Source organism: Tympanuchus pallidicinctus, unplaced genomic scaffold (assembly GCF_026119805.1).
Source record: "Tympanuchus pallidicinctus isolate F22 unplaced genomic scaffold, pur_lepc_1.0 scaffold48, whole genome shotgun sequence".
NCBI classification, from domain to species: Eukaryota; Metazoa; Chordata; class Aves; order Galliformes; family Phasianidae; genus Tympanuchus; species Tympanuchus pallidicinctus.
In genome coordinates, this window is record NW_026294767.1 from 247,777 (window position 1) to 270,121 (window position 22,345).

The 22,345-nt window shown below is 59.9% G+C and overlaps 2 protein-coding genes across 5 annotated transcripts; both read right to left on the reverse strand.

Annotated features, from left to right (window-relative positions):
- Positions 1 to 1,827: 1,827 nt before the first annotated feature.
- On the reverse strand, positions 1,828 to 21,557 carry KIRREL1 (kirre like nephrin family adhesion molecule 1). Of its 2 annotated transcripts, XM_052703053.1 has the most exons (15): positions 21,418 to 21,557; positions 8,352 to 8,501; positions 7,759 to 7,908; positions 6,637 to 6,794; positions 6,408 to 6,558; positions 5,733 to 5,838; positions 5,506 to 5,654; positions 5,307 to 5,434; positions 5,100 to 5,226; positions 4,912 to 5,012; positions 4,636 to 4,834; positions 4,452 to 4,559; positions 4,224 to 4,363; positions 4,053 to 4,130; positions 1,828 to 3,758 (listed from the first exon to the last, which is right to left on the reverse strand). In XM_052703053.1, the coding sequence occupies exons 1-15, from the start codon at positions 21,467 to 21,469 to the stop codon at positions 3,288 to 3,290; spliced, it is 2,268 nt and encodes a 755-aa protein (XP_052559013.1). In that variant the 5' UTR covers positions 21,470 to 21,557; the 3' UTR covers positions 1,828 to 3,287. The 2 variants fall into 2 exon arrangements, with proteins under 2 accessions (XP_052559013.1, XP_052559012.1); XM_052703052.1 differs by lacking the exon at positions 21,418 to 21,557 and having other exon boundaries at positions 8,352 to 9,328.
- Positions 10,644 to 15,146, reverse strand: LOC128090631 (selenoprotein V-like). Of its 3 annotated transcripts, XM_052703056.1 has the most exons (3): positions 13,504 to 15,146; positions 13,251 to 13,427; positions 10,644 to 13,174 (listed from the first exon to the last, which is right to left on the reverse strand). In XM_052703056.1, the coding sequence occupies exons 1-3, from the start codon at positions 13,973 to 13,975 to the stop codon at positions 12,741 to 12,743; spliced, it is 1,083 nt and encodes a 360-aa protein (XP_052559016.1). In that variant the 5' UTR covers positions 13,976 to 15,146; the 3' UTR covers positions 10,644 to 12,740. The 3 variants fall into 3 exon arrangements, with proteins under 3 accessions (XP_052559016.1, XP_052559014.1, XP_052559015.1); XM_052703054.1 differs by having other exon boundaries at positions 10,644 to 13,427; XM_052703055.1 differs by having other exon boundaries at positions 13,251 to 15,146.
- Positions 21,558 to 22,345: the final 788 nt, after the last annotated feature.

The window sequence follows — 22,345 nt, forward strand, 5'->3', positions numbered from 1 at the left end:
TTTCGCTCTCTCAAGGCGATGCCCGCTAAGTCTCGCGGGATTTCCGACACTATAAATAGCCCCACGGCGAGGGGCTGCGCTCAGTGCCCGCCCAGAAGAGGGCGCGGTGAGAGGGTTGGGCTCAGTTCTGTGCGAGGCGCCCCTGCGGAGGGCTGAGGCCCCCAGAGATGGGACCTGGTGGCTCTGTGTCATCTGTCACCCTTTCACTGCTGTCCACTGCTTTGCCACCTGAAGGGTCCCCCTCACTGAGGAGCCCTTGTGCACATTGCTGTCCCCCTTATCTCTCCTCCTGTGGTGCCAGCCTGGATCTGCAGGCCTTGGGCTTATTTCAGAGGGTGCTGGTGGTGCTGTCTCTGTTTTAAGAGTACAAAAAACAAAAAACAAACAAACAAAAAACCAAAACAAAACAGAAAAACCCTATTTTGGCTCAAGGCAGTTGTGCTCAGCCTGGCTGCTGTGTGGAGGCGTCCCCAGCCCTCCTGTCAGTGCTCTCCAACAACCTGCTGATTTATTAGGAGCGAAATCAGATTAGATTTTATCACCGGGTTGGGTGGCAAAGGGCAGGAAGATTAAATTCCAGGATGACAGTGGAGAGGGCAGGGGTGGAAAGTCCATCTCTGTGCTCCTACAGCATGCTATCCTCGGGCTCTGGGATGCAAATGATTTTCTTGTGAGATCTTCACTTTTTTTGCCCCACTGTGGTTTTCAGGGCAGCTGGGAGTGTGATTCAAGCCCCGATGAGGGCTGTGGGGCTGCTGCTCTGCCAGGAACCCGTATTTGGAGAACTGCAGTTCCTAAGGCTGCTCCTGACTGCTTGCCAGCCCACATCCTGGTCCTTCACGTCCCCAGGGCATGGGACAGGGGACTGGGACAACCCCTGGGCTTTGCTGGGTTGCAGTGAGCAGAACTGAGGTCAGTTCCTCCCCACCCCGTTGTGTTTCCCCAAAACGCGGGTGTTCCCTCTTTGCAGTGCAGCAGGAATGAAGGCAAAGTGAAACATCGCCCTCCCCTGCTCCTCATGAGGCTGAGCTGCGCCGTGGCCGCGGGGAGGAAAAGAGAAGAGAGGGATTTCTGTGGAGCTGAGGAGGTGGTGAGTTCGCTCCATCCCGGGGAATAAATGAGAATCCATCTCGGCATAAATGAGCTGCACTGCGAGGAGGGAGGGCTGCGTCCTGGGGAAATGCGGCTGCCTCCTTAGCGAGGTGGAAGCACCCGCAGGGCCTGAATTTTGGAGCCAATCTCATCTCCAGGTGTGAATTCACAGCTCTGGGTGATGGCCAGGGGAAAGCTGCCCACGCTGCGCTTTGAGTTAAAGGGGTTATGGACAGCGAAGAAACTTAATGCCTCCCCCTCCCTTCTTCTCCATCTCTCGGTGCATCCATCCCAAGCTTCCATCCATCCACCAACCGCACTCTCCACGCTCCAGCAAAAGCCATTAAGAATGACAAAGCACCTTTTTGTTTTAAAGATGGGTCCCGGGAGCAGCAGGCAAATTGCCTGGTTCATGCATAATAAACCAGGCGTGGAAACACACAAAGTAATAGGCTACATTTGTAGGGAAACAAAATCATTAAGCGAGAGCCTGTTTGCAGGCTTGTCTGCGGGAAATAAAACACAGTGAAGATGGGTGTGGAGGGGCTGCCAGCGTGCCCAGCCCCACTTGGCACCAGCTCCTGCCAAAAGCTTTGGCAAAAAATGGGTCAGCACCAGCACGCCCCATCCCTGTGTCCTCCTGGTCCCCACCAACACCCACGTCCCCATCAGCAGAGCCCCCAGCACCACCCTGAGCTGCTCCTGCAGAACAAAGGCAAACTGCTGCCCCGTTGCTTCTTTTTTTTTTTTTTAACATTTATATTTATATATATATAAAAAAATTAAATATATATAATATATCGTGTTTAAGACTAAAAATATAGTACATAATATTTAAAAAAAAGGAAAATGGAAAATAAAAAAATGGCGGGTTTGGGGGGCAGGGTAGGGGTCACAGATACGTGTCTCTGGGGGGAAGGGGGGGGAGTCTACAACAGCCTGTGCTGGAAGGGAACCTGCTTGCCCCCACGCTCCGGCCGCTGCTGCCTGTCCCAGGGCTCCCTTTGGGCCGGGGTGTGTGTGGGGGGGGAGTCCTGTTCCCACTCCTCCACCCTGGGGAGTGTTTAAAGCTTCAGCTTGGCTTCGGGGTGGGATGCTGCCGGGGTGCTATTGCTATAGTGGGGTGCAGCATTTGGGGCGACAGCCGGGGTTACATCAGGCACCATTGCGAGAAATGGCACGTGGTCCAGCCGGGGTGGGGGCTCAGGCTGGGTTGGGCTCAGCACCGTCCTGACAGTACCTTTGGGGTCATGGTTAAACCCAGTGGGGACAGGAGGGGTAGGGGACTCCCAGCCGTGCCCCTTCCCAAACCGTCCTGCGGCCATATCGTACCTGCGTGCCACGGGGCAGCGAGGAGGAGGAGGAGAAGGAGGAGGAGGAGGAGGAGATGGAAGTTCTGCAGGACAGGGGCCACCGAGCTCGCCCCCTCCCTTTGCCAGAGCCAGGCAGGTGGTGAGGGAGCTTCGTACCTAATCGCAAGGGTTCACAGGGATGCACCCCCATCCCAGCGCTGTGCCTCCACACTCATATTGTAACCACTGCACTCATCTGCAGCCTCAATCCTTGCTCTGAGTGGAATCGAGGTCCCCGCTGACCCCAGTGCCCATCTGGGGACCAAAAACCCCTCTCCAGGGGTGAGCCCAGCCCTGCTCTCCAATACACCTGTATATACATTCACAGAGGGCTCCCATCCCATGGCTGTGGCTGTGCGTATGGGGGCTCCGCTGAGCTTGCTGTACCGGGATGGACGGACAGATGGACGGAAGGGAGCCAACCCTGAGCGTGGGGTGTCCCCAGAGTCAAGGCACAGGGAATGGCAACAGGCTGGGATGGGGTGTTTTAGGGAGAAAACAGAAGCCAGGCACAGCACCTCTGTGTGCATACAGATGTATATGCACACAGAGCATCTCCCATGTGCCATACGACGGGCGGTGCTGGTGGGGCCATGCCCCCATTTGGAGGGCTCCATGGTCCCCCCAGCTGAGGCAGGGAGGAGTCTGGGGGGTCCAGCAGAGGAGGACACCCCAGACTCCTTTGGGAAGGTACCGCAAAGACGACCAATATCCCAGTGGGGAGTGGAAGCTCGAAGAGAAGGGACCCAGCACAAGCATGAGTGGAGCGAGGGGGTCACGATGTGCCCCTGAATATCAGGGGACGGTCACCAAGACCCCATCACCCACCACCCTCTGCCCACCCTAAACGTGTGTCTGCATCCGCTGCTGGAAGCGCTGCCCGTAGTCCGAGTGCTGGGAGGTGTAGGAGAAGCGGGTGGCACTGGCGTATTTGCCCATGGGGTCGTAGGCATCGTAGGGTGCCCTCTCCAGGCTGGTGGGCTGCCCGTAGCCCAGCCGGTACCCCCCGTAGCCACCGCCGGCTGGGAAGGCAGCGTGCCCCCCGTAGTTCTCATAGGAAAGCTGGCTGGCTGTTTCACCACCTGCTGTGCCCGGAGGGGCCCCGGTGCTCGCTGCTGCCTCTGCGCTGTACTCAGATGCAGGGCCACGGCTGTAGGTGTTGAGCTGTGCGTAGCCACTGGAATGGGACAGGCGTGAGGGCGGGCGTGCGTCGTAACGGGCCGGTCCTGGAGCACGGTAATCAGCATAGAGCACAGTGCGGGAGGCCGGGCGGTCCTCGTGGGCACGGACGTTGTAGTAGCCATTGGTTGGGTCCTGTGGGGAAGGGAGGGGTGGTGATGTGCACGGCTGGGCTGGGAAGGGTGAGGAGCTGGGCCATGCCCTCCTCCGAGCATCCTGCACACAGCCAGCACAAGACAGAGCTTTCCTCTTCCCCATCCCATCCATGTTTCCATCCGCTTCCCTGTCCTTGTCCCCATCCCCAAGACGTCTCTGTCCTTGCCCACAGCTCTATCTCCTGCCATACCCATCCCATCCCCATCCCATCCCACCCTATCCTCATCCCACCCCATTCCAGCTCCATCCCTCGCTCCCACACCAGGCCCAGACCTTCAGCTCGTACTCCTCGCGGGTGTCGATGGTGTCACAGCGCAGGTCCTGCTTCAAGTCCACGTCATCCTTGAACGACTGCAGGAGAAACAGAGAGAGACGGGTTGTTTCCTCCCCAGTTCCACCAGCTGAGCTCCCAGCACGACGACCCTGGGGTGAGCCATCCCTTACCGAGTAGATGGCCTTCATGACACGGGTGGCAGTGGAGACGCTGGCTGTATCCTCCTCCCTGTCAGCATGCAATGTCAGCGGTTCCCTGTTCACTGTCTCCACCTTGATGTCCAGCTTGCGCAGGGTGACATCCTTCCGACCTAGGGACAGCAGTGGACGCAGCACGGACAACATCCCTGTCCCCATCTGCAGCCCCATCCACATCTGCAACCCCCCAATTCCACTCACTTCCTTTCCGACGCCGGTAGAGGAAGCAGGCGAGTGCCACGAGGAAGCTGATGACGAGGATGCTGGCCCCAATGGTGGCCCCGGCGATGATGCCCACAGGCAGGACCTCTGCAGGGGATGAGGAGATGGGTGGTTAGCTGGGGCACAGGGGATTGGAGGTGGGCGCTGGCGATGGTGCGGGGACCTTTCTCCTCCAGCTGAATGATGGCGGTGCCTGGCCCGAAGCTGTTCCAGGCGGTGCAGTTGTAATGGGTCTGGAAGTCGGCCTCCATCACATTGTTGATGGTGAGGGTGGACAGCACCCCGCTGCCCATCGTGGTCCTCTCCACCGTGTAGCGCTCCAGCGTCCCTGCCTCCAAAATGTTCTCCTTCCAAGCCCAGGCCTGGCAGGGGAGGCTGCCATCAGTGCCACCCCAGGGGATGTCCCCCATGCCCCGTGTGCCCCCAAGGCGTCACTCACGATGCGGTCCGGGGGCGGCGTGCTGCCAATGAAGCACTCCACTTTGCCACGGTCTCCGCGTGCCGCGTACTGCACTACCTCACTGGAGATGATGGGGGGCCCTGTGGGAGGCACAAGGGGGGTCTTGCTGAGACCTAGAGGCACCGAGAAGACACTGGGTGGCACAAAGCTCTGTGCTGCCTGCTCACCATTGACATAGAGAGTGACCTCACGCTCGCCCACGCCGATGCGGGGCACGATGGCTTTGCAGATGTACTGCCCTGCGTCCGCCTGCGTCACCGACTTCAGGTACAGCTGGTTGCTGTTGCTCAGCACCTGGGTGGGAACATGTGGGGGTCACAGGGACAAGAAGGGGGCACGGCTCCTCTTCGACCCCCCCCCTGATTCGGCCCTACCATGTTGGATTCCTTCTTGGTCCAGGTGAGGGTCAGTGGGGGGTTGCCGGACCACATGCAGGTCAGCGTCACATCAGAGCCGATGTCGGTGACGGTGGGTTTGGGGGCCACCATGATGCGAGGGGCGACTGGGGAGAGACAGAAGGTGAGGGGAGGGTGGGCGACATCCAGGGGGGTCAGAGGGGGCTGCTTCACTCACAGTGCACGTCCACCAGCGTGCTGACGTTGGTGCTGCCGATGTCGTTGTGCACCTCGCAGGAGACGGGCTCGGTGAAGAAGGTGTAGTCCACCTGCGTGTCGTACCTGTTCTCCTTGGCATCCTCAATGATCACCCCCCCCTTGGCCCACCTGAGAGGGGCAGAATGTGGTCAGAAGCCTCCAACCTCACCTGGAGGTCGGGGTGAGCCTCTGCAGGTTTGCCCTCACCTGTAGCCTTTGATCTCAGGGTTGGCGGTGGCCATGCAGGTGAACACAACCCGCTCGCCCTCCTGCACCGTCTGCGGCTGGATGGACAGGGTGACAGTCGGGGGATCTGCAGGAAGGTGGGTGCAGCCACTGTGAGAGCTGAAGAGGGCTCAGCATGGCAGAGGGAAGGAGCAAGGGGAGAATCCCCCAGCCCAACACTGCATGGCACAGTGGGAAGGGAGAGCCCCAAAACTGCCACGTACACAGCAACCCTGCCCAGACAGGCGTCCAGCATCCCTGTCTGATGTGTGCACCCATCATCCATGCTAGATCTGGGTGTCCAGCATCCCTTCTAGACGCAGTCATCCAGCATCCCTGATGGATGTAGGCACCCAGCATCCCCAAGTCATAACTGGGTACCCATTATCTCCCATACATTTGGGTACCCAGCCCTATATAGATGTCAGCACCCTGCATCCCCAGCACAGTGGCTCGGCTGAGCAGTACCTTCCCGCAGCCTCCACTGGAGGTCGTTGTTCACCATGCAGTGCCTGCCCAGCCCCGCCTGCAGCGCGGTGAGCGTCCCCACCACGGGGCTGGGGTCCCCAGGATACCCCACAACAGCTCTTAGCTCTGCCCCAGTGCCACCCGCGTAACCACCCGGCCTCATCCCCTCCGTGCCCACGGCAGACTCACGATGCACGTTGAGCTTGACAAAGGTTTCCTTCCCAGCAGGGATGGCATCATTGGTGCTGCGGCAGGAGAAGATGCGCCCTATGTCCAGGTCGGTGGGGTTGATGGCCAGCAGGCTGGTGGTCGTCTCCCTCTTGCCGTCAGCCAGCACCTCCTGTCAGTGACAAGGGGACAATCCCAATCAGCTCCAGCTCCATGTGGGGATGCAGTGGGGCCGAGGGGCTGGCAGTACCGTGGTGGTGACGGCTCCGTCCTGCTGCAGCCCATCGCGGTACCAGATGATGGTGGCAGCGGGTTTGGCGCTGCGTGCCCGGCACGTCAGGTTGTAGGGGGTCCCTGCACGCAGCAGGATCTCGGGGGCTCCGTCGATGGTGGGGTCCTCGGGGGGGACTGCAGAAGGGACAGGGGATGAGATGCAGGCAGGGACATCGGAGACCTTCCCACGAGGTGAGGATTGGAAACACTTATTTCTTAGGGTTGGCTCCTGGGGGAAAGCGAGGGTGCCAAAAAGGGAACTGGGGAGCTTGGGGGGAGTGAGTTTGTACTGTGCTTGCAGTGATGGATGCGCTTGAAAGGGCCTGACTGTTTGCAAACAACCATGGGGAGCTGGCTGCAATGATGCAAATAGGAGCTGGGTGTCTGGTGGAGCTGTGTGGCTATAGGATGGGCAGCAATGGGAGGAGTAGCAGCTGTGGTGATGGGGGCCCCCAGCTAAGACCCCATACCTGGGCCCCTCTATCTGTGTACCCCCACCTGGAACCCTCCAGCTCTTCCCCATCTTGGCCTCAGTCTTGGGGAAGGGATGCAGGGGAACCCCCTGAGCTCAGGAGGGGTGAAGGTGGGCACCTTTTGTGCCAGGGGGGTCCCTGCATGGGGGCTGTGGGATGGGCAGAGTGTGCTGCTCAGCAGCCCAGCCACATCTCCTGCTTGCTTGCCTTTTATCCCCCTCCTTTCTAATGGGAATTTCAATGCCAGGGGAAGAAAGAGAAAATAAATAAATAAATAAGAAAAGCAAGAAATCCACCCCAAAACCCCATTCATGCAACATTTCCGCTGCGGCTCCGGCATCTTATCTTCTCCTTTTTTTTTTTTTTTTTTTTTTTTTTTTTTTTTTTTTTTTTAACAAGATACAAAAGTCAGGGAAATCAAAGTTACTGCACTCGTAGGTCCCGTAACTCAGCCACGGCGTGAATATAGATTAAGGCATTAAAGATAATGGCAGAGCCAGGCTGTGGGAGGGAGAGGAGGGAGCGGAACGGCGGCGGCAGCAGCATTCCCGCGCCTGCCCGGGGGGTTTGGGGGGGGGGTGGGAGGACCCAGGGGATCAGGGAGGGTTGGGGGGTTTGCTTCTTACTGAGCACGGTGAGTTTGGCCCGGCGTGAGCGCAGCGCAGCCTCGGTTGCCTGGCATTCATAGACGGCGTCGTCGGAGAGCTCAGCGTCGCTGATCTCCAGGTTGTACTGTCCTGAATCTGCCGTGCCCACGATGCGGTAACGTGGCCAGGCTGTGGGGACAGCAGGGTTGGCACCGAGGGGACGGAGATCCCGTGCTGCAGGGTGCTGTGTCCTCTGTGCCCTGCTTTCAACCCAAACTCCCCAGGGCTGGGGCTCGATCGGTGCCACGTGGGGCATGGGCAGGCAGTGTGGGTCCAGCTTGTGTGGCATGCTGAGGGGTCCTCAGTGTGCAGGGACCCGACTGCATGCAGGATCCCAATCTGACCCCCATCAAAATTCCAATGCAAGCAGAACCCCAGGATCAGCAGGACCCCAGTATATTAAGGACCCCAGTTTATTCAGGACCCCCAGCCACACAGGGATCCTGGGGCACGGAGGATTGAGGATCTGCAGAATCTGCAGGCACCTTCCTCTTTCCAGGATCTGCAGGATCCCCAATGCCAAGAGGGTCCTTGTGCAGTGCCATCCCCAGACCCAGCCTCTCCCCACCTACCTTTGAGGCCCTGCCCCATGCCCAATGCCAGCCCATCCTTGGTCCATTGCACGATCCCAGAGTAGTTGAGCACCACGCAGGACAGCACAATCCTCTGCCCGGCCACCACGGTCTGGTCCTCGGGCTCTTCCACAAACCGTGTCTGTGCCGCTGGGGACAGAGAATGGGGATTGGGGACAACCTGAGGATGTGCCACACGCTGCCCAGTGCTCCGTCGTGATGGTGGCATTGGTGTCCCCAGAGCTGTCCTCAGCCCCACAGGCCAAGTCCCTGTGGTGTATTGGCCATCACGTGGGCATCGACCAGAGTGTGTGTGTTACACTGTGTCACATGCATGTGGCTCTGTGTCACAGCTGTGTCACACAGCAGTGGCTGTGTGTCACACGTGTGCAGGGGGTTGGCTTGGGGACCAGGAAACCTCATTCTCTGCTTTGCTCAGTGGGACAAGGGACATCTCGCACCCCCAGGGTGGGAGGGGAGCACCTCTCCCCCACGCTCGCCTTCTCCCTCGTAAGCCTCCTGCTAAAATATTCAAATGATTTCCGCTGTGGAGTGGGAGAGGGGGAGGCAGAAATCCCTTCTGGGGATGAGCGAGCAGAAGATAACGGAGCTGCTAAGTCCCTGGCCCTGCCTCTGTCTGCACAGCCCCATCAGACCCGGCACGGCACAGCATGGAATGACATAACACGGCACGGCGCAGCATCCCCAAAACCCCAGGATGAGGCACCCCAAAGCTTCCAGGATGTGCTACCCCAGCACCAGGGGAAGGGGTACCCCCAGGCATGGAAAAGACACTGGAGACACTCGGATGTCCCTGCTTGGTGCCCACCCCCACCCCGTGACAGCGTTTTTGGAGAGGAGCAGGAGCAGGGACAGGAGGCAGGAGGGAGATAAAGGGAAGGAGAATGGGAAAGGCGAGGGGGGAGGGCTGAAGCTGGGGGGGATGAGAAGCAGAGCGGAGATCAAAGAGGAAGGTGCCTGGAGAGGTGGGCGCGGGGGAGGATGAGAGGTGGGGGAAGGAGGGAGCAGCGCGGGGTGGGGGTGGGGGGCACAGGCAGACAGACAGGCAGCAGAAACGCATCGGCTTGGGCACCACGGGGTGACAGGGAAGGACAGCATCACCACCCTGCCCCCCGTCCCCATCCCCACGGCTGTTTAGTCTGCAGCGGGGCGATGCGGGGGGGGGGGGTGGGGCGGGGGAGGGAGGCTCAGCCCCATCCCTCGGTGCGGATCCTCGACCCCGCGATAACGTAGCAGCCCCCGTATTCTCACCGAGCACCGGGCACAGCCCGCAGGGCACCGGGCAGGCACCCTGCCCTGCCCACCCGTGGGTGCCCGACACGCGTGGGCTCTGCAGGGACCGGGGTACCCAACCACACGCCCGGCTCTGTCTGCCTCTATTTATCAAATGAAGGTCTGATTAAGCCCTGGGGCTGGTGCTCCAATCTCCCTCTCTCTCCTCTCGCTATTAAACTCAGGGTTCAAAGAAAAGCTTTTTATTCGCGCTGACAGCTTTCAGATGGAGCTAAATCTCTCCGCGCTAGAGGTTTTTTTTTTATTATTTTTTTTTTATTATTATTTTATCTCTCTCCCTCCTCCCCTTCCTCTTCTCACCGCTTTTAAATTTAAGCCTTTCCCCCTTCCTCTTTCCAAGTTGTTCGCTTCTATTTATATTGGGGTGTGGGGGGGGAAATAAACCAGGAGAGAAAAGGAAAAAAAAAAAAGGAAAAAAAAAAAAAAAAAAAAAGAAACCCTCTGCGGGTTTTATTCTGCGGGAGAGAAAAGAGGATTTGGTGCCTTGTGGCCCTGGAACCAAGTGCAAAGGGAGAGGCACAAGGGGGCCATTGCCCTGTCCCCATCTGTGTCCCCATCCCCATTCATGTCCCCATCCCTGTCTCCGTCCCCATCCCCATCCCCATCCATGTCCCCATCCCTATTCCTGACCCCATCCCCATCCCCATTCATGTCCCCATCCCTGCCTCCATCCCCATCCCCATCCCCATTCATGTCCCCATCCCTGCCTCCGTCCCCATCCCCATCCCCATCCCCATCCCCATCCCCATCCTCATCCCCATCCCCATCCATGTCCCCATCCCTATTCCTGACCCCATCCCCATCCCCATTCATGTCCCCATCCCTGCCTCCATCCCCATCCCCATCCCCATCCCCATCCCCATCCCCATTCATGTCCCCATCCCTGCCTCCGTCCCCATCCCCATCCCCATCCCCATCCCCATCTCTGTTCCCATCCCCGTCTCTGACCCCATCCCTATTCCTGACCCCATCCCCATCCCTGTCTCCTCTCCCCCATGCTGTCACTGCGCTGTCACCGCCCGCAGCCACTTGTCACCCAGCACGAGGCAATGGGATGGAAAAAAGCGCAAGCGCTGCAGCTGGCCCCAAAATGCCCCACACGGAGCTGAGGCCACACTGTGAGGAAACCCAGGCTGAGGCTGAGCTCAGCCCCGAGCGATGTCACCGCGTCCCCAAGACCGGGGATGCGACCATGGCCTGCAGGTGCCATCCTGCCCAGGCGGGTGCTGTGCCTGGCGGGGACGCGGCGGCGGAGACGTGATCGAGGCTGGCACTTCCCCGTCCTCCCGCCCCATCTGCTGAGCGGGAGCTATTTTCAGCTCTGGCAATTTGGGGCTTTTTTGCTAAAGCTGGGCAGGGACGTGGGCTGGTAGCGGTGGCCTCAAGGACACAACCCCCAATGTGTCCCAGCAGAGAGAGGCACCCGGAGCCCTAAACCCAAGAAAGGAGCGGGGATAGGATGGGGGCTCTCTCTGTGTTTTGGGGATGCCTTCAGGCAGCTCACGCTGTGTCCCCACGTCACACAACGGCAGTGGGATGGGGATACGGGCACGATCCCAGCCCGGCAGAGCGCTGGCCTGCAGCTCACAGCCAGCAGAGTGGTATTTGCTCGAGAGGGTCCCCGTTGCCATCCACAATTTATGAAGCTGCTCCGCCACGATTACCGCAGCACGACAGCGCTGCCCGGCACGGCACGAGCTGCGCTCTCTGAAAGCATCTTGGCAGGAGGAGCCGCTTCCGCTCCGTGTTTGAAGTCACTCAATGCCCTCTTCTATTTTCTTCTCCTTCTTCCCCTTCGCTTAACGCTAAAGCGGCCAGAGGCGGGTGGAGGGGATGGGGACTCTGAGATGTGGCACGAAGATGTGGGGGACACAGCGTGGGGTCAGTGCCAGATGTACCATGTCGGGTCAAAGCCCCAACACGTCCCCTTGCTAGCTCCTTTATCAGCCCCGTGTCCAACCCCACCAAAACCCATCCAACCCCTTGGACAAACATCTCCTCTCTCTAATCCGTCTCTGATTGACATTAATTGAATATTACTACCTTTTAATTCCTCTGTAATTGAATCTCGCAGCGGCTACAACGCAACCCCCTGTGCCAGCATCCCTGCCCCCATCTCCATTCCCGATCCTATCCCCATCTTCAATCCCTCTCCCTGTCTCCACCCCCGTCCCCCTCACAGCTCCCTCCACTCCCGTCCCGCAGCATCGGAAACTATTTCTCTGCCACCCGATGACGGCAGCACAGCTCTGGCATTCGCCCAGCGCTGGGCTGGGAGGCACCAGGGCGATGGCAGGGATGAGGCTGCATCCTCCCGGCCGCTCACTGCCATCCCCAGGGGGGGTGGTGGCCCTGGGGTGTCCCCTGGCACAGGGTGGTGGGGGCCGCTCTGTGCCTCTCCCCCCCCTCCTTCCCTCTGCTGGTGGTGGCACAGCTCTCCAGGGAAGGGATGCTCCAGTTATTTTCATTTTTTTAAAAGGCGTAATTATAAAAACAAATGAGGAGGAGATGGGTTCCCCTCCTCCCCAACACCTTTGGGCATGTTGGGTCCCGGTTGTCCTCCCCATGCCCTGACCACCGTAACCTTGGTTGTGCCACCCCATGAGGCACACACTGGGGACATCGCCGCCTCGGGGACATCACAGCAGCTGGGGATATCAGCGCACTGGGGACATAGAATCACCTCCGTATCAGGGTGACATCAGTGTATTGGAGACATCTCCACATTGCTGATATATCCAGCGGGGGACATCACTGCACTGGGAATATCTCCACGATGGGGACACCTCTTCAAGGGGGACACCTCTGCTCCGGACTGGTTCTGTGCTCCTCTATGCAGAGGAGTGCCACCAGCTGTGCCAACACGCTGTATCCCCTCTCTGCTGCCCCCCGCCGCGTTCCCTCTGGCCGCCGAACGCCGCCGCGATTGCTTGTGACACCAATCTCACAACAAATTTAGCAGCTCATTTCCCGGCCGATCAAATATTCCACCTCGATTACCTTGCGGGCAGGAGACGGGCGGCACGCCGCCGCGCGGGTAGCCAGCACCTCCCGCCGTGTCACAGCCCATCAGTGTCACCAGCGCGGGGACGCCTGCGCCACCGGGGACAATGGGAGGAGGGCTGGGGGGGTGGACATGGCCCCATAAGCCTGCTGGCACCGTGATGGGGAAACTGAGGCACGGGGAAAGTGCGCAGAGAGTGGGGGGTCTCCAGTGTAGAAAGTGAGGCATAGGAAAAGTGTGCAGAGAAGGGGTCTCCCATGGGGAAACTGAGGCACAGGGATGGTGCTTGGAGAAGGGGTCCCCAATGAGGAAACAGAGGCGTAGGGACAAAGCATGGAGAGGGGGTCCCCAGTGGGGAAACTGAGGCATAGGAAGAGTGTGCAGAGAGGGGGTCCTGAATGGGGAAACTGAGGCACAGGGGCAGTGCATGGAGAGGGGGTCCTCAATGGAAAGGGGGTCCTCAATGGGGAAACTGAGGCATAGGAAGAGTGTGCAGAGAGGGGGTCTCCCATGGGGAAACTGAGGCACAGGGATGGTGCTTGGAGAAGGGGTCCCCAATGAGGAAACAGAGGCATAGGGACAAAGCATGGAGAGGGGGTCCCCAGTGGGGAAACTGAGGCATAGGAAGAGTGTGCAGAGAGGGGGTCTCCCATGGGGAAACTGAGGCACAGGGGCAGTGCATGGAGAGGGGGTCCTCAATGGAAAGGGGGTCCTCAATGGGGAAACTGAGGCATAGGAAGAGTGTGCAGAGAGGGGGTCTCCCATGGGGAAACTGAGGCACAGGGATGGTGCTTGGAGAAGGGGTCCCCAATGAGGAAACAGAGGCATAGGGACAAAGCATGGAGAGGGGGTCCCCAGTGGGGAAACTGAGGCATAGGAAGAGTGTGCAGAGAGGGGGTCTCCCATGGGGAAACTGAGGCACAGGGGCAGTGCATGGAGAGGGGGTCCTCAATGGAAAGGGAGTCCTCAATGGGGAAACTGAGGCATGGGAACAGTGCATGGAGAAGGGGTCCACCATGGGAAAACTGAGGTATAGAGTGCACAGAGAGGGGGCAAAGAATGGAGAAACTGAGCCATATAAACAGTGCATGGAGAGGGGGTCCTCAGTGGGGAAACTGAGGCACAGAGAGTGCATGGAGAAGGGGTCCCCAATGGAGAAACTGAGGCACAGGGACAGCACAAGGAGAAGGGGTGCCCAAGAAGCAGAGCAAAGGAAATATGTAAGGGCTGGCCCTGACACCCCATAAATGCCATCAGGGATGGGGATGAGGCAATGGCTCATAATCAGACACAGTGCTGGGAACATACGGAGCGATTTTCAATTAAACCCTCGTTGGGAAGAGGCATAAATACCAGGGGAGATGACGCGGTGGAATTGGGTTCTATTTTTCGTTCCCGAGGAGCCTTAAATATTCCCCACCTAATAATAATAATATAAAAAAAATGAACTCCCGACTTACGAAACAACATATAAATTCCCCTCGTAATTACATTACTTTCAGCGCGGCAAAGATGCCAATAAAATATAAACCAGCGTTGGGCAGGGAGAGGAGAAAATATAGAACCAAATAAATGAATTGCGTTATTGCATTATGGCAAATGAGCTGGGGGGGGGGGGAGTGGGGGCTCCACGTCCCTGTGGAGCCGCTGCTGTCCTCTCAGCTGCCTCTGTCCAGGGGGTTTTGCACCCCATAGGGACCTCTCATTTTTTCCCCATTAGAATCCCATTGGTTTCCCCATGGAAACCCCATTGCTATCCCACGGAACCCCATCGCTGCTGCTTGGGAATGCTGCTGCCGTCCCAAGAAAGATCCCATCCCATGGCTGCTCCTACAAAGATCCCACTGGAAGGCCTCTGGAGCCCCACTGCTGCCCCGTGGCATTCAATGCTGCATTCAGGGCTGATCCTGGCAGCACCCCAATGAAGGATTCCCATAGGAACCCCCCAGCCACCCCACAGGACCACCGTGTCCCCAAAATCCCTGAGCACAACCCCCCCCTCCATCCCCCCACGTGCCCTGGGGATCTTTACCCGCCCCACATGGAGGAGCCCCAGCACCATTCTTTGCCCTCATCCCCCTGAAAGGGGGCAGCCAGGCAGAAAGACAAAAGGCTGTGGGGCCAGGGGGTGCGGGCTGGGGGCTGCACGTCAGCACGGTGTGTGAGTGCACTTATCTGCTGGGACTGCACAGAGGTGCACATGTGGGTGTGCATCAGATGTGTGCTTGGTGTATATGCATGCACCACACGTGTGCTTGCACCAGAGTGCACACACGTGTGCGTGTGCACCAGATATTTGCTTGCACGTGAGCGTGCGCACCAACTATAATGACTGCACTGGAGAGTTCGTGCTTGCATGCAGCGGCTGCATGAGCGTGCACAGCAACCGGGTGCTTGCACAGGAGCGTGCATGTGTGCACATGCTCCAGCTGTGAGCTTGCACGGAACACCCACGTGCTGCAGGAGCTGAGAGTGCAAAGTATGCACGCGTGTGTGCATGTGTGTGCAGCCACGTGCACCCCAAGCCCAGCAGAGCCACGCAGCCTTCGAACCCCAGCTCCCTCCTCTTCCTCCTCACCCCTCCGCCACCCTTTGCACTGCCACCAAACAAAGCCCTGCACTGCAGCTGTGCCCCCCAACACAACCTGGGGTCACCCCCCCCCCCCCCAGGTCCTGGGGTACCCACAGCCCCCCACCCATGGGCACATAAAGCTGGCAGAGCTCTGCCCTCGTTATTTCCTCTTCATTTTTGGGGCTGTCAGAATTATGGAGCAGGGCTGTTTATTGGCTCGAGTTTAATTAATTTGTGTAATATCCCTGTTAGGAACAATGTCTAATTAAGACTTTTGTTTGTGTGTGTGCACGCTGGGGGGGAGGGGACTCCTTCTTTGGGAAAGGAGTGGGGGGTGGGGAGGGAGGGCAAAAAACATCCCCAATCATTAATGGAGGGGAGAAAATATTGAAATGGGGCTGGCAGCCTTCCACCGAGCTGCTGGTACGCGGGCTCGTTACAGATGTCTTAATGAGACATCTCCTAATAATGGGATTATTAGTCGCATTGAATCGGGACGAGCAGCTGTGAGCACCACTCGGTCATGGGGCACAGCAAGAGTGGCCGTGGGGGGGGGGCACAACCCCTGCCTCAGTTTCCCCCCACCGCTGTGGGGTGGATCTGGCAGCATGCAGCATTCAAACCTGGAGAAAGGGGCACTCGTTAAAGCCCTCATCTGGAAGGAAACGGTGTTGGGAGGGAATTGGTGGGCATGGGGCTGTGCTCTGTGCCCCCACGCCTGAAGCTGCAGGGACGAGGGGACCCCGGTGTGCCCCAGCTGCATGGACCTGTGTTCCCCACCTCCCTCTCACTTCCCCCCAAGTCCCCATGAGAAACCACACACAAGGAACCTCAGCCCTTCCTGACAACAACTCTGTGAGGATTTGGGGTCCCTGGGAGTGGTGGGGGTCTGCGGGGCACCTATGAGGTGGTGACACCAGGGGGTCCCATGGGCTTTGTGCCCACGGCACTGCAGCGGCTCAAGCCCTGAAGCTGGGGTCCCCATGGAGTTGGGGGAGGTGGGGATGGCACGAGGGGGGGGACCCTGCAACCCCCACCACGGCCCCGTGCAGGAGAAGCCGGAGCAGCGCTGGCTGCGCTCCTGCGGTCAGAGCCCAGCAATGATCCCACAAGCCTGGAATTTGAGGAATTTCCTGCCAAGGCTCTCTGGAAGACAGGGAGAGAAAGAAAAGCAGCGCTTAACCCTCGACTCCCTGCGCCCGGCCTCAATCCCACAGCGGTGGGGGATGCCAGCGGGGTGGGGAGCGCTCTTAGGAGGGCTCTGTTTTGGGGGTTCACTTCTTGCTGCCCCCTTCCCCCCCTCCTATCAGCTTCAGTCAAGCTGCAGAGCCGTTGCGGTTGTCTCTGAGGAAAACAGCTCCGTGCCTCAGTTTCCCCACTGCAGCAAGCACCCCTGGTAGAGGCCATCCCCTCCCCCTTGTCCCCAGCCTGTCCCCATGTCGGTCCAGAGGAACACAAGCGCCAGCCCCCTCTTCCTCCCCACCCCCTCCCCCCGCAGCCCCCAACCGCGTCCCGGTCCCCTCTCCCTCCCCCCTAAGGGCTTCAAGAGGTTGGGAAATCCCCGCACTACCGAGCCCAGCTCCGATCCGCGGTCCTGCACGCAAAAAGAAGGGGCGTTTGGTGAAGAGGAGGACTGAGCAGCGCGGAGCATTGCACGTCCCCGCTCCCCAGCACCACCAGCGGTGCCCTGCCAGTGGTGACACGCTCTGCCACGCTCCCCTTGCACACCCGAGTTGTGCTCCCTTCCACGTCCACACGGGCTCTTGCACACCCGGCTCCCTTGCACACTCGGCCCCGCTCCTTTTCTCCGCCGTTCCTATGGCAACCTCCGCATGGCACACAACCGCTCTCCGATTTGAAATAAAAGTTGTTTTTCCTCCCCTCCTCCTTTACTCCACTCTTTCGCTTTTCCCCCCCTCTCTTATTTTGATTTCCATTTGGATCATAATCCGCCCGTTGCCATGGCAGCGCTGGCAGCCCATTATGTTCCAGCCCTTGCAGAAAAGGCCCCGCTCCCGCTTTCCCTTCCCTTTTCCAAGGGGTTTGAGGAGCGAAACCCTCCTCACCGCAGGGCCAGCCCCTGCCACTGCTGTCCCCAAGCAGCCACAGTGCCCGGCTCTCATGTAGCACCACGACCGCATCCCATCCATCGCTCCCAGCTCTGCATCCCGCACCCGCATCCCCTTAACTCTGCCCATCCCAACATCCTCCTCCCCTGAACCTCTTTGGTCACCGCTGTGTCCCCAACACCCCAAGCGCAGGGACACCTCGGAGCTCATCACGGTGACATCCGGGTGGGTTTGCCACTTGGCCACCTGTGCCCAGGTGTTGCGTGCAGTGCTGCAGGGTGACACGAGGAGCCACGTGGCCAAAGCAGGACCATCCCCTGCCTCTGGTCCCTGCTTCTCTGTCTCCTGCCCCCTCACCTTGGTCCCCTGCCCGTGGTCCGTGCCCTTCAGTCCTCATCCCTCCCTTGGCCCCCAGTCCCTGCCTGCGCCGTGCCCACCCCTGGCTGGGAGCAGGAGGTTATGAAAATGAGCCGTGTGCCCAGGAGACTGTAATTATCTGGTAAGTGTGAAAGCTGGAGTGATTAATTAAGAGATAATAAAAAGAAAAGGAGGCTAGAGAGGGAATAACGGATGCTTTGATGATAAAACCTGAGGTAAGGCAAGCAATTAGGGGAATCTTTATGGAGAGTTAGCTATAATCCCCCTGCTGCAGCGTGGCGGGGGGCTGAGTGCCCATGGACAGAGCCACGGGCAGAGCCAGCAAGACCTCAGGGACGCTGCATCCACACAGGAATGGGCACCTGGGACACTGCTGGGACTCCTGGGAGGGTGGCAGCCCCATCTGACCCCACGGGGCGAGGTGGGTGCCAAAAGGATGCCCCTAAGGATGCGCTCGGCAAGGGGGGGGTGGGGGTGGGCACCATGGGTGCAGCCCAGGTGGGGTCACAGAGGCAAGAAAGCTGGCTTAGGATTAGATTGATCTCAAATGAAAGGCTGTGGATGTAATTAGTGGTGGGCAGCGGGTGGAGGGGCCAATGACCCCGATCTCACCTCCAAGAGGAGGACGGTTCGGTGCCAGAGGTCACAGCAGTTGGGTGGATGAACGGAGGGACAGACAGACAGACCTGGGGACCTTGAAGGAGTTGCTGGTGGCTGTTGTACCACGGCTGGCACTGGGGTAGGGATACTGCCTGCCCATGAAACTCAGCCCCAGGTGGGAGCAGCTGGCTCAGTACTGGCATGGGTGGCCCGGGCAAGCCCTGGCACAGTGTGGTGATGCCACGCAGGATCCATCCCACGGCCTCAAGGCTGCTATGGAGCCCTGTGGGGCCAGGGGAGCACTGGGGGTCATGATATTCTCCCATTAGATTCATCCCCTCCCCCTGCATTTAAGCCCCTTAATCCCAAGGTGCCCTGATCCCAATTTGCCCAATGGGTTTCTGAAGGGCACTGCGGGCACCCAGTGCCCTTGTGGAGGTGATGAGAACAGGGGCTGCCCCCAGGGCCCCCTCACTGTGCTCTGTTAGTGCCTCCCCTAAGATTCTATCTCCTCCCTGGGGTGCTCTGGGGACACGGTCGGGAGGGGACAGTGGGGACAGCCATAGTGACCTGGAGGGGATGCAGGAGACAGCAGACACAGCGCTCTGCGGGGGGGCAAAAGAGCACCACAGAGCCAACATCAGCTCTTCTGCTTTGTGAACATCCCAACACCTCCCAATCCGTGGAGGGGACGATGCCACGTGCTGGGGCATCCCCCAGCCTCAGGCCCAGGGCCACCCTCCTTTCCTGCTGCTTTCTCTGGGGCTTTTATTGCCCAGCAACACACAGCAGGCACCAGGGTATGGCATCGTGGCTCCAGCAGCATGTGGGGAACCGAGCCTGGATGAAAGATGGAGGGGGAGTGAGGGGGCACAAGCAGGCACTCACCACCATCCTCAGCAACCCCCTGAGCCCTCCCAGATGGCCGCATTTGGGGTGCAGCCACCTCACCCCACTCACAGCACAAGGTAGCAGCCCTGTGCTCTGCACCACGCATCCCTCCTGCCCCATACCCTGGAGATATGGGTGCTAATGGAGGAGGTGGGGGGGGTTCCTCCTTGGTGGTATCACCTTGGGGCACATACAGTGGGACCACAGCCTTCTGCCCACTCTCCCACACAACCACATCATCGCCCCAGACACAGGGGCCCACAGCATCCAGTCCCACTCCTGTCCATGGGGTGGATATACCAGGGTCCCCCATGGCACATGGGAGCCTCAGCCGCTGCCCCCAACCTCAGGTGAGCCCCAGCCTCAGCTGCCACATCTCCGCCGTTTCAGTTTCTCAGGGGAGGAGAAGGGAATGGAAGGGAAAAAGAAAAACACCAAAAAAACCAAAAGGAAAAAAAAAAAAAAAAAAAAACAACCAAAAAACAACCACTGAGAGAAAGAGAAGAAGAATCGCCCAGAAAATGAATAAATATTTCAATTTGAGGCGCAATCACAGCGAGTGATTGAAACGGGGGGAAGAATAATGGGTTTCATTTAGATAAGATACAGAAAATTATTTAGTGAGAAATGAAGAGTGATGAAACCCATTCAACATCTTTGTGAGAGCGAGTGGAACTCCATGAATGGCAGCGACCCCCCGGAACGCACATGCCTGGCACGGGGGGGAAGGGGAACGGAGGGGGGGGGGGGGGGCGCCAGGTTTGCCCCCTCATCTCCCTGCTCTGCTGCGGGACCGGGGGGGAGGAGCGGAATTTAGCAGTGCTGGGAGCACGGTGGGGCTCATAGTGGGACCGGAGAGGTGCGGTTATGTTGATGGGGTGCTGCCACCCCCATCCCCTCGCTGTCTCCCTCGGCACATGGCACAGAGCGGGAGCTCGGGCGCTTTTGTTCCTGGGAGGGCAGCGGAGCCCCGCGGCGCTTCCCCGAGCCCTGCGCTGGGGAGTCTGGGATCGACCCCCCCACCACCCCCCGCCCCCAACGGCCCCAGCCCTCTAAGAGGCTTTGCATGCTCCTTTTAAACCCCGGTTCGACTCATTTTTGTTCCTGGCATCTTAGCAACGCCGCCCCCTTAATTAAAAATTAGATTGGATTTTGCAGCAGGGAAGGAGCCGGAGGCCGTGCAGGGCTGGCTTGGCGCAGGGCAGTGCCCTCACCCTCCCCCCTCCCCCCCATCCTGAAGGGGGGGGGGTCTGGCTGAGCCCCCCCCCCCCCAGCTCAGTGCGCATGTGGTCACATCCCGGCTCTGCACCCCTCACTCTGGATGACCTTGGCTCAACAGCCCCCGTGCCTCAGTTTCCCCCCAAAGGCCCTCTGGGGTCACGCAGGGACACGGGGGAGTGGAGGGGGGGGAGAAGGGGAGAGCTTGTGGCTTGCAGCAAACCCCATAAAGTGAGCAGGGGAATGGAGGTGTGCTGCATTCCCCCAACCCTGCGCTCCTTAAGGGCTGCCTCGGTGGGTGTCGGGGGTCCGAGCTGCCCCCAAACTCGCCTCTTGCGCACATGGATGGACAAACAATCGTTCCCACACGGCTCCCCCCGATATCACCACGGCCAGGCCACATCCCTGCACACATCACCCCATGTCGGGTCCCCTCCGCTCCCTGGGGTGCACAGGGTTGGCTCCCCCCACCGACAGCTCCCCGCATCAACCCACCCCGAGCTCCATCTTCACCGCCGTCGCCGCTGCGGGATCCAAAACGGGGGGCGCGACCCCCACCGAGGGGCACCAGCGTGACCCGAACGGAGAGGGCATGACCCCCACCGAGACCCAAACGGAGGGGTTCAGCCTCGGAGAGGGGAGGAATCACGCACCGAGACTCGGCAACGGTGGGAACCCTCAGCTCTCCCCCGGCGCCGCGCGAGGGCTCCGCGGGACGTGGCTTCGGGACCCCCCCAAGCGCATCCCAGTGGGGCGCGGTGCACTGGAGCGCGGTCCCACCCCCGAGCACAGCCCCGGGCCGAGCCGAGATGGGGCCGAGCAAAACAGAACCAAGCCGAGCCGGGATGGAGACCCGAACCGAAACGATCCGGGATGAGGGCCGAGCCGAACCGTGCCGAGCCGGGATGGGATGGGGGCCCGAACCGAACCGGGACGGAGCCGGTGCGGTGCGCTGCAACTTGGGACGCGCACTTCGATGCCGGTACGCGACGCTCGACGCTCCCGGAGCGCGGTGCTCACCTTGCCCGTAGCAGTCAGCGAGAGTCAGGAGGCAGAGGAAGAGGAGCCGCATGCTCCCGTCCCGGCAGCGCTGCGGGCACGGGGCGCGGGGGGGGCCCGCTCCCCGCCGCCCCGCTCGGCCCCGCCGCCGCCGCCGTTAGAGCATGGCCCGGCCGGGCCGGGGCCGGGGCCGGGGCCGGGAAAGGGCCACGGACTCCTCTCGCTCCGTGCAAAACCGCTCCGTGCCGCTCCGAGCTGAGCCGCGCCGCCCCGGAGTGCGCGCTGCCGGCGGGGCGGGGCCGGGCCGGGGGCGGACTCGGGACACTTTGGGGAGGGGGAGCGAGAAGGCGGGGGCTGAGCGGTGTTCGGGGTGTTTGCGGGTGTGTGGATGTGCGTGCGTATGAGTGCACGCATGTGGAGGCATGTTGGTGCTCGCGTGTTGGTGTGGAAGCGAGCGTGCATGCGTGTGCGTGTGTGTGCACGCGTGTCGGTGTGCGTGCACGCGTCTGCCCGTGGCTGTGGGAATGTTGGTGTGAGCACGGGGTTGGGGGTTGTTCTTTTCCGTGCACACTCGTGACAGCGTGTGTTGGCTGCACCGTCCGTGTGCGATTTGGGGTGTTCCTGTGGGAGCACACGTGTGTGCCTGCTGGTTGCGTGTGAGCAGCATGGCGTGCACTTGTGTGGGTCTGGCAGTACCCACTCAAGACCCACATCTCTCCTCAGGACCCCCCTAAAACTCCCAGTGCACCCCCAGGACACACACCTCCCCTTCAAGACCCACTGTATCCCCCCCCTAGAGCCCCCAGCTCCACCCTTTTAGGACCCCCTGCTCCCACCCGGGTAGGGGGCTGCAGTCTAAGCCCCCCTCCGCTCCTTCTTCACCTCTCCCCGCTCACCACAAGCTGATCCATCCCTCTCTATTCCTCTTTGAAAACTTTCTAAGCCGCAG

Coding starts and splice junctions, on each gene's coding strand:
- LOC128090631 (XM_052703054.1), bottom strand. CDS start 13,975: ATGTTCCCAGCACTGTGTCTGATTATGAGCCATTGCCTCATCCCCATC. Junction 13,428..13,503: donor GGACCCCCTCTCCATGCTTT/GTCCCTATGCCT, acceptor TCCCCATGGGAG/ACCCCCTCTCTGCACACTCT.
- KIRREL1 (XM_052703052.1), bottom strand. CDS start 8,580: ATGCCACCATCACGACGGAGCACTGGGCAGCGTGTGGCACATCCTCAG. Junction 5,435..5,505: donor CACGCTGGTGGACGTGCACT/GTGAGTGAAGCA, acceptor GTCTCTCCCCAG/TCGCCCCTCGCATCATGGTG. Junction 5,013..5,099: donor GGTCACTCTCTATGTCAATG/GTGAGCAGGCAG, acceptor TGCCTCCCACAG/GGCCCCCCATCATCTCCAGT.